This window comes from Toxotes jaculatrix, chromosome 17, assembly GCF_017976425.1.
Source record: "Toxotes jaculatrix isolate fToxJac2 chromosome 17, fToxJac2.pri, whole genome shotgun sequence".
In the NCBI taxonomy this organism is placed as follows: Eukaryota; Metazoa; Chordata; class Actinopteri; family Toxotidae; genus Toxotes; species Toxotes jaculatrix.
In genome coordinates this window covers 14,866,205-14,877,174 of record NC_054410.1, presented here as the reverse complement: position 1 = coordinate 14,877,174, position 10,970 = coordinate 14,866,205, and the positions used below count along the sequence as shown (strand labels likewise).

Sequence of the window (10,970 nt, the reverse complement as noted above, 5' to 3'; positions counted from 1 at the left end):
ATCTCCTGCACAAGTTACATTTTAAAACGAAGGGCACTCTCAATGAAGCCAGTGTCTCTTATATTAGGTATAAATATTAGGTATAAATCATCGCCATTCGTGCATCAACACACACTTATTTTGAATGAATGAATGAGAATGATTACCTTCAGTCAGCATCTATGTAAAGCAAATAATTTCTACAAGGTGCTAAAATAATCTTCACACATATCACATGCATTTTGTGTTGCTTTCAGTGCATGCAAGGATGTAAATAATGAATGTATAATAATGTGACTGCAAAACATGCAAGTACAGTTTTTTTTTTGTTTTGTTTTTACAAATGGTCCCACCTGAACTTACTTAAGTGGGTCAACCCCCTACTATACCCTGAGTGCGATTCAGTGTTATGAAGGGCTCGTAACCATCAGGCTGAACCTGTTTCCAAGTGCCTTGACCTCTGTCACACTAAAAACCTGCAATTTCACAAAATGTGAAATACAGAAAAGTATTGGAAACTATTGGAAAGGCATGCACTTTTAAAGGTAACATCTACTTGAACGTGATATGGTGCTTAAGTTGGAGGGAAGTTGTAGAAATGCGAGACTCTCTTTTCACTCTGCAACCTTGTGATCAAGGTTGACGTTTTATCCTTTGCTCTGTGCTTTTACTTTTGATGTCTCCTAAATTTTGTGGTGTTACGTCACATTTGTATGTTATTTTTTTTTCTTGCAGTTGCAGCGAGGTAGTGCAGTCAGTAAGGAGGACGCAAGTTCAAGCACTCTGTGAGGCAGAATCCATCCTGCTGAAATGTCCATTAGCACAACGCTTTCAACTCTAAGCCCCCTGTTCTTAGCTAATCTTGCATTCTCACATCTGTGACAGTAGAAAACAAAAATGAATACTTCTCTATAGTGGTACATGATGAAGTAGTTTATACTAAATTCAAGTACATTATAATGTGACTTTCCCTTAGTCAAAATATACTAGATAAAGAGAATATCACATAGCATTGAAAGAGGGAAATAGAAGGTACATGCTGCTGTAAGCTGCTCTAAAAAATCTCTTTTCTATTGTAATTTCTATACATTTCAAAAAGCAAAGGAACGAGAGAAAATGAGAATAATGAGTTTTCACACACTCAGTCTGTATAAATAACCCTGTGTTTTGACATAATACTGTGTAACAGAAAGTATTTTTGCATCTAGCACAGAGAAAAGAAATGCTCTGGTTTGCAGGCTGTGTGTGTGAATGACACTTTCTCCACACAGCACAACACTACATCACCCATGGGAGGCCAGTGGCAGAGCTGCAGCCCCACCTCTGCGGTGTGTTTTGGGCAGTGCAGCTGGAGTCAGGTGAGGGATGGTTGTCAGGTGAGCGCCACACTGGGCCAAACCTCAGTCTCGCCGTGTGGCGCTGTGCATTGCAGCTTGCCCAAAGACAGACTGTGAGCCCTGGCTGTCAACATCTGCTCCAGAGACCGTACCATCTGCCTGAGGGCCTGGGGGAAGCATCTCTCCCTGTCTCAGACCAGCTGCGGAGCCCTAGACGTGGACCTGAGCAGTCCTGCAGACACAGAGAACATGGCCAAGACACAGTCAGAGCCGCTGAGCGCTGGAACATGTCTCACACACTTAGTCAGGTTTTGTCTGTAGGGTGTGATCACAGTTAGGTTTAGATAAATAACATTCCTGCTCCTTTTGACTCAGCCTACACATGTAGCAACTGCAACTTCTACATACTTAACCTCACTTAAAATAACCAGTAAGGACAATGAAATTCAGTAACCTGAATAAAAGGTGCAAAAATAAGACATTACTGTACTAGAAAAGGACTGGAACAGATTTTCCTAATGAAAACTCCACTCAACATTGCAAGTCATGCATAAAAAACCCCAAAAGCAAACATGTGAATATCCACACAGTCATAATTTTTCGTTTCTTCAGGGGAAGAACTTAATAAATGAAGAGCTATATACAGCTTATTGTTAAGACCTTTTATTTCATCAAATTGAAAGAGACAAGTAAAAACAGTGTACAAAGTTTATATTATTTGTTTACTAAAGCTGGTGTCCTCAGTCTCAGGAATATGGGAGGGCAGGTACAAAAAAAAGTTGAAATAAAAAGTATAAAATGAATTTCCCTATTTTCAGAAGGTGACAGTGAAGGGTGAGTGTGCATAGGAATAAGTAACAATCAGACTGAAAAACTGGACAAAAAGTTTGCAAACGATTGAAGTGAAAACAAAATCGTAAAAACCATTACATTCAATAACGTATGATGCACTTTTGAAAAATGATTATCTGTCATCTTAAAAAAAAAATACTGAAGCGCTTTTGGAAACCTCCTAGTACACTTTGAGAAAACAAAAGTTTCATTTCCCATGAGTCTCAGTTCAGCCTCAGTCATCTGTAAAAGGGGAGAAATCATTCAAACAAGCAAGTCATGTTTTAATTGTATCCACATTTGAATTTACATTATAAAAGAAGCTAATTCAGTCTTTACCAACCATAAAGTACAAATAAGAGTCCAAATACAATCATTTTTGGGGCAGCAAAGTGCATATCATTGGCACAGTAAAATTCATTTTAGTCAACGCTGGTCTCATATAAATAACTCAGAAGCTCGTGAAGAGACAGAAGTCCCCTAAAGAAGCAAATCAAAGATGACTCTTTGTGTGTTTCCCCCCTGAAGCCCAGTTTGTTTGCAAAGTATTCCTAAAGAAGTGTATTATGTTAAAGTGACCTCATTGAGGCTGCAGTGAATGCACTGGGCGGAAAACACCCAATACTGTACTGTACATGTAGGAAAAACCCAGAGGAGAGAAGAGTTTCTGATCAGTCAGCACTGGCTGACCGTGATCAGAGGGAAACCAGGAGGTGTTTGCAGCAGAACATCGAGATATAAAGGCATCAGGAACTATAAGCACTTACTTCAGGGCAGGGGCGGGGGGGCTGGAGGAGCTATTTATTATCCTAAACAGGAAACTGGGGGTCTCTCAGTGACTCTGATGTGCATACAGTTACAACAGGAATCCACTGCAGGGCCAACTTTTTTTACCTTGATGATTAATCACTCTGCATTCTTTGCATGTCTGCCATTCCTCACATCAGACTGTATTGCACAATTGATTTATCAGACCCATCGTGGTGTGGCATGATAATACAAAAGACCGACTCTTAGAACTTTTGCAATGGGGTAGTAGAAAAGTGATAAAAATCCTCACCAGAAGACGGCATTTCAGTCTTAGGAGAATCAGCCATGTGTTACAACATGTAAGTATGCAGAAAGATTGACTTTATTTGATACGGTACATTCACTTTTGAAGCCAAAAACGTCTTGGTCTGAATGGTTTTTGAATTGTTCAGAAGTCTTTTAGAGGAAAACATGGTTTTATCACCCACTCAACAACAACACACACATACACACACTCTCTCTCTGCTCACATGATGTTTTTGGTCCACAGTATGCCTACTTCTATTTGAAATGGTTGGTTCATATATTTAATAGTAATATGTTAAATACGAAATGGCCCTTTTCAAAATTCATAGCAGTGGCCTAATTTGTGCATAACATAGCTACATTTCCCCATTCATCATGGTGTATGGATGCCTGCACAGTATACAACATAACAACCAGGAAATGAAGGGTAGTGTTAACTCTCTGTCTGCCTGTGGTCAGTCTTCAAAGGCCACACAGGACAACCACAGTTATCTTTGTTTTGTCTTGTATTTCCTCCTTCCTGAAAAAAACAACAACACATCTTTCAGATTGTAAATGTTACGTCCAACGACGGCATCTGCAGATAATGCTGGGAGTATGGGGCTGTGGCCCCCGGTCTTTTTTTGAGAGTGCAGTCGGGTGGGGTGAGGGGAGAGATAGTGGGACCAGAGGAATGTTTGAGAGTAGTTTAGGCCGTCCCACTGGCAGAGTAGGAGAACTGGGGGAAGTGGGGTCTCCGCTCGCTGTCGAAGGACTCCATACTGTCATCTGGGGACAGAGGGCGAAAAAAAAAAAAAAGAAATGAGGCGAAATAAATGTGTCTACTTTTCCATATCATTTTTACCTGGGTAACGCTCCCCTTCATATCTCTGGGTGTATTAGACCACTGTGAGCAATGTCACAAATCAATGGCCAGGACTGTTTTGTGGCAAAATGATTTTACTTATGTGATGAATTTGCCTTGATTTTTCCTGTATTTCATTTATTGGATTACACAAAAAGAAAGACAGAAAATGAAAGTATATATTAATATATACTGGGATATAAAAATGACATGTAATGCGACAGAAAATTTTAACTCTATCATCCACTCCTGGTAAAAACACGTATTAACTTTATTGTTCCTTGAACCAGGAGATACAGATTTCTGTTGTGAAATGAGGCTGAATCTTGTCTTAGATGTTCGTTATAATATTGAGTCATCCGTGGCCTTTTCCTGGTTTTACCAGCTGCACCACTATAACAGAAAGTGATAGTTTTCTTGTTAAACCATCTTTGCTTTGTGAAATAAACAGTCAGAGCTTCATCTGCTTGGCCATCATCTCCACATTGCTTACCATGATTTCTAAAACTTTCTTTGGAAAGAAATTGAAAAGAAAATGTTCACTTCGGGATATCACAATATTCACTATATATATAATATATAATACATAATTCATAAAATACGTTTATTTAATTTTATCAGTAAAACCCAGTCCTACTATACTGATACATTGTCAATCGTTTTACTGTCTTACTTTTAACCTCTGCAAACCCACTGCCTTTCACATGAATTTGATGACTTTGTAATGCAGTGACTTCATGGCACTGGTTCTCCAGGAGATGGCAGACTGCTCTCAAGGGAGTGAGGTCCACATGCAGAATGGTTTCTTTACTCACAGTTATTATACTTCAGTAGAAAATTCTTCACCCAGGGGAAAATACCTGAATTTCTATTGTTCCTACCATGAACATTTTGATATAAAATGGAACTTAAAGAAAACAGGTTCAATCATTTCAGTCTTTTCAAATGACATCAAACTAATTCAGTTTCACTGAATTAGTTTGTTTCAGTTTCACTGAATTAGTAAGCATTTTTTCTTTCAAGAATTAGTAATTCAGAAACACGTGGAAACAAAGTCTGCTTTCATCTTGAGTGAACTGAAAGTGTACGTTCTCAATTTTAATAAAGTCTCACAGGAGGTGGTGGGAAATTTATGATACAAACAATGATCCATCTTCACAGTCCACTGTGCTCATCAGCCTCACTGTCCCATTCAAAGACATTGCTGTGAAGCATCATATCATTGTACAGTGTGATGGTGTTTTATGTACCATGCAAGAAAGGTCATATTAAGTGTACTGTATGTGTGAGTGTGTCTGATTTGCTGCTACCTTGTCCGGGTGGTGTAATAGTGATGGTCTGCGCTGTGAACTCCTCGTCGAAATATCGCGTGTCTGTCTCCGAGGTAACTTGGGGCTTAAACGGCGGGACCAGCTGTTGGAGAGGAGACAAGACACAAACATATCAGCACATCAGCGCCGTCAGTCAGTTTGGTAACAGTTGTCGGTCTGATGACAATCTGCATCATTTCTGGATGGTGGCGCTTCTAGTGACGCAAGTTTACTGATCCCTTGAGGGATGACGGCTATCTGAGTTTGGTGTCCTTTCAGCGCCGACAATCACAAGAGAATGAGGGAGAAACATGGCAACATGGACGTTGCAGAAACTGACCTTCTTCTCATAAACATCTTGCCATTCAATTCCTGCGAAGAACTTGTGCTGCATGATTTCCTTGGCGTCGTCAGGCCCTCCACCTAACCTGGAAGACAAATACAAAAGGAAAAAGCATTTGAATCATTGCACTGACTCTCAGCTTGACATTTGCTACAGTAGAGGATGTAAGAGACGCTCCTCACCTCTGCATTGGGTCTTTCTTGAGAAGGCCAGAGAGCAGCGAGCGTGCCTCAGGACCAAGTGTCCGGGGGAAGCGGATGTCTTCCATAAGGATGAGCTCAAACAGTTTCTCGTGGTCCTGGTTGTAGAAAGGCAATCTGCCGCACATCATCTCGTACATCACCACTCCCAGACCCCACCAATCCACAGCGCGGCCATAGTCATTGTCTTCTAGCACCTAGGGGATGAGAAGGGGTAAAAGCTTATTCAGTGCAGCAGTTGCGTTGCTTTTGAGCTATCCTAACGTCTTGGAGAGAGGGTATAGAATGTGGGGGTTATATTCTGTCGGCAAAAAAGTTGTCTTGACCCCCCAAAAATGCAACAAAAAAATGTAAGTACTATTTTTGATGGAATATTTATACAACAACTGAAGAAAAGCCTCAAGGCTTCCGTACAGTTTTACTGCTACACTATATGGTTCAACCAATAAAGGCTGTGTTTGGACATCAGAAGGTTGTGACAACAGCGGCTCTTTAGGCTGAACACACAAACCCTAAAGCAACTGGGTTGCCCCCCATCTCCCCACCCCCAGCAAAATCACCTGCTCTCCCCGCTGGTCTGGGCTTTTGAGGCAGCCACAGCCAACACTGACTCACATCTCACATTAGGAGCAAGGATAGAGTTTCCCCTGGAGCCCTGCATATTTAATCACCACAGGCCCTTCCACACATACACAAACACATACAGATCAACAAGCAGCAGAGGTGTGGGTCATTTAAATAAGCGAATGTGTGGCAGCAAACACAGACTGGGGTCCTAGAACACAACCAGAGTCGCAGAGAGAGAAATATTTAATCTTATTATTTCCATAGGATGACTTTTCTTGGCAGTTCTTAATGAGAAAAACTTCTCCAGTGTTGTGCTTACTGAACAGCGCAACCTGTTGCATGACTAATGTGCTGCTGCGCAGAGCTGTTCCAAGGTCTCTGGGGACATGTACTGGATTCTACCTCGCCAGGCGGATGTTGAAGGTGAAATCAAGACAAGGAGAACAGTCTGTTCTCTTACACCTCCAGCAGAGAGATGCTAGGCAATTCAGACCTAAGAATAGAAGCTTAGGTAAAAAGACATGGGCGGATTAATAGAATTAGATACGGACACAACACAGACTGAGAGAGAGGGTCCTGGAAAACAGATGGACGGATGTGTCCGTAAAAGGTACAAAACTACCGCGTGTGTGTGCACGCGCGTGCAGCCGCGCATGTGTCTGTGGGCACTCGTCCTGGCGCTGCGGTGAGTGGTGAGCATCAAGGAGGAGGACTGGGAGGGCAGGGGGAGTAACGTGAAGCCGGTGTGGGGCTAGGATTACTGGGCCGTCTCTATTTCCAGCGCTGCTGTCGTGTGATTCACACCGTGCGACAGCTGGGCCCGCAGCTGCCCCATATATGTAGAAGAGCGCCACAGCTGTGAAGCTGCCAGGAGCGCAGGAGCCAAGCTCATCCCTCATATACGTAACCAGGACTGCCTGCCTGCTTGCTTGGGCCTCAGCCCCAGCCCCAAACTAATACTGTTACACTGCCCCAAAGGAGCACAGATAGGGGGAGGAGAGAGGGAGGAGAAAGAGGATAAAAGCACAAACACTTGCTGGTGCTCTGGAGCCCTACTCTGTATATTGCACTTTTTTTTTTTTTTTGCTCACAATGTTCTGCACTGACAGCTATTAATCTTCAAAGCTTGTGAATCCAGATCAGTTTCAGTGGCGACATTAAACCTTTTTCGCATTTTTCTTTGCACATATTCCCTAAAAGCCAATTCCCTCAGCTTTTTTTCTTGTAACTCCTTAATAAAAGTGACAAAGTGAATTTGTCCCATTCCGTACTCCAGAGACAAACTGGTCCGGCTTTTGCAGATTGGGTCTCTCCTCCCTCTCCCTCCCCCCTTTTTCTCTCCCCCCACCTCCCCCTGCTCTGGGTGGAATATTCCCAGACGTTACAGCATTCCTGTGCAGCACACACAACAAGGTCATTGTTTACTGCAGAACAACCTGTAACACTGCCTGGCCCGCACTCCATAGAGAAGCTCGCCAGCGACCCTGTTGCCATGGTAACGCCCCCTGATGTCTCCCTGCTCTCTGTTGGCGAGGCTGGAGGTATCATAGACTGAGCTTCTCTGTAGAGGAGCGAAGCGGGGTCAGAAGAGCTTGTGATGGACAGGTGAAGCGCTCTTGAGGATTTTTTTTTAAAGTTTTATAACAGTATAGAATATAAACAGTGTTTTTTTTAGGTGTGTGTCCACGTGTGAGGAGGTAAATATTCAGATGCTAGGCTAGCCCAGGCCTCTGCCTTCATGGCCTGGTGTTAATGGCTAACTGATGAAAAGTATAGGTATGTGTTCCTGTGAGGCAGCTTGAAGAGCTGTGGGATGGCGTGCTCACACAGGCTCTGGCTCTGCTCAGGTCAGGTGAGGCATCCCTGGCAGCAGTGGGAGCTGAGGCTCTCCTGGTGCCACACAACAACAGCTGTAACCAATGTGGTCTTTTTTTTTTTCCCCAGGGACGGAAGCTCACGTTTCCTGAGGCGCTGCCAGCCAATCACCCCTCCTCCTCCTCCCCCAACCAGAAAATTCCAAATGGAGGCTAAAAACAACGATACGGCAACTGTGTCAACATGGACACCCTTCTCCCGGAAAACATTTTTATGGCAACAGGCAAGGGGTGAGCGCAAACACTCGTACTTACTAACACACACACCGCCCATGCTCACAATGAAATATCAGGTTACACAGCCCACTCCAACACTTGTCATACCTGCACGCAACAGGGAATAGCCACACCCCTCCCCATACAGCAAATATGAGAGCAGGCTGCCCTGCCCTGGGCACACGGCACACTCATTAACTCGACTTCAGCTGGAGATTACTAAAGCATTTTGGGACAGCTGCCCTTTCTTCCACATGCTTCTCATCCACTGAGGTCCAACAACACATGCTGCATTTTTGTTTGGAATCTACTCGTGTCACGCATGATAGGTCTTACATCCACAACTGGGCTCCACATCACTGTTAATAACATCTAAGGGATATTTTGGACCGTAGGTACTATCAGAAAACTGACTTTGATGCAGTGAAGGAATAACATCATTATTTCTTTTGTGGTCACCTCAGGTGCGAGGTACTCTGGCGTCCCGCAGAACGTCTTCATGGTGGCACCATCTTTGATCCCCTCTTTACAAAGGCCAAAATCTGTGATCTTTATGTGTCCGTCTTTGTCCAGCATGAGGTTTTCCAGCTGAAGAAAAGAGGAAGTAGAAAGATATCTGATGACGACATAAAATGAATCAGTGTTTAAGGCAGTTAACAAGTAAATAACTCTGGAAATTGGATGGCATTTCATTGTTACTTCCCACCAGAGGTAGGCGGCACTTCTGCTTTCTTTCATTTTTTATATGACTAAATTGGTCTCCGCGTGTCTTAAACCCCCAGTTTGGAAAACAAGCTACGGCTGCAATTATGTAAACCCCGAATATGTGCATCCATTTTTCTTATCTGAGGGTTTCTGGTGGAGTGTAAGCAGGTAACAATGAGTGGAACAGGGTTTTTTCGAAAGTAGAATAAGCAGATGAGCATTAGGTCTTTTCTATCAGCCTTTACCCCATCTTCCCCTTTTTTTAAAATAAAATCTTTTCCACCTCAGCCAAGCACAAAAACTTGTTCTCCCTATGTTGGCAATTATTTTGAATTTCTGGCATTTATGTTCAGTTTTATGTACAATTAACGAATATGCATTAATGCAGATGGATGGAGACGTACCTACTGAACAAAAGTACAGGCAAAGGATGTGCATCATGCAGTGTCATGACTTGAGGCTGCATGGCCTTTTAATATCAGTTTGACCTCCCTCCCTCCCTCTCTGTCTCTCTCTCACTCTCAGTTAAAGTCACCTGGCAGCTGTAGCTCACACATGGCCAGCAGCGCCCGGCCAGAGTCAGCACATCCTCCAATCCTGCTACCCTGGCATTTTCAGGAGAACCCTAGCAGGCTGGGAGCCTGCCTCGTAAACCCAAGGGACAGAGGGAGGGAAAGGAGGGAGGGAGCGTGTGCTGTGCTGACCTGGCTGGTATAGTTTTATCAGCTGGAAGTAGTAGGCCCACAGATGCCACTGCAACACTGATAACCCCCTACAGCCCTCCTTAACCCTATCAGTTTCGAAGCATCCATCTCTGATCTCATCTTCAGAGTATAAGAGATTTATATTGAAAAAGAAGCAGCCGCAACGTCTTTATTCTAGGATAAGGGACATTTATTCTCTGTTAACTAATGGTGTTGTACTTTCAGCTTATAACATCATGTCATTCACGCACAAATAGCACCCACTGGGAACACTGTATGTGCGCTATAATGGGAGGTCGCGGCGATCTGTTCAGTGATGACTGCTGGTTATTTCTGTCTAACTGCATTGAGCGTATGGACTGAGCCTCCCTCCAGCTGCAGTGAGGTCTGGAGACTGATCTGGGGGAGGCAGATCAATAAGACCTGGCCACTGCCACTGCTCTGGATGGAGGCAAACCCTATTTATATCCTGCCAGGGGAGAAATGAAGGGAGGGGGGGGGCAGAGGAAAGAGGCTGACAGGGAGGATGAGAGAAAGTGAGGACGAGTTTCCCCTCCTACCTTTAGATCTCGATAGACCACGTTTCTTTCAGCATGAAGGTAGTCCAGCGCCGACACTATCTCTGCACCGTAGAACCGTGCCCGCTCCTCTGAGAATACCCTATCCCTTGACAGATGGAAGAAAAGCTGAAGAGAAACAGGGGAGAGATTGACAATAAGGAGGCAGAGGACAAATGAAGAGAGAGTCGGTTAGTCCAGCAAAAATAGGAACAGTAACGTTTCATGTTCAATAGTAGTAGGGCCTCCTAGACCTAGACCTAAAGGTGTAGATTTAGTACTGGTTAAAATGCTTTACCTCACCACCATTTGCATACTCCATGACAAAGCACAGGCGGTCATGTGTCTGGAAGGAGTATTTCAGTCCCTGCAGACAGAAACAAACAATGTTCAGAGCAGAACTTGGTGCTGTTTCCACCTAAGTCGAGAGGAAGCTGACATTTAATC

At 43.6% G+C, this 10,970-nt stretch overlaps 1 protein-coding gene across 3 annotated transcripts in view; it reads right to left on the bottom strand.

Annotated features, from left to right (window-relative positions):
• Positions 1 to 1,963: 1,963 nt before the first annotated feature.
• The window catches only part of akt1 (v-akt murine thymoma viral oncogene homolog 1), a 30,378-nt gene continuing 21,371 nt past the window's right edge, over positions 1,964 to 10,970 (bottom strand). For all 3 annotated transcript variants that reach the window (XM_041060460.1, XM_041060461.1, XM_041060462.1), the window contains exons 8-14: positions 10,822 to 10,890; positions 10,527 to 10,652; positions 9,017 to 9,145; positions 5,883 to 6,097; positions 5,698 to 5,785; positions 5,358 to 5,460; positions 1,964 to 3,971 (exon numbers count right to left, since the gene is read on the bottom strand). In XM_041060460.1, the coding sequence (XP_040916394.1) occupies positions 3,892 to 3,971; positions 5,358 to 5,460; positions 5,698 to 5,785; positions 5,883 to 6,097; positions 9,017 to 9,145; positions 10,527 to 10,652; positions 10,822 to 10,890 (810 nt within the window). In that variant the 3' untranslated portion in view covers positions 1,964 to 3,891. The remainder of the gene's footprint in view (positions 3,972 to 5,357; positions 5,461 to 5,697; positions 5,786 to 5,882; positions 6,098 to 9,016; positions 9,146 to 10,526; positions 10,653 to 10,821; positions 10,891 to 10,970) is intronic.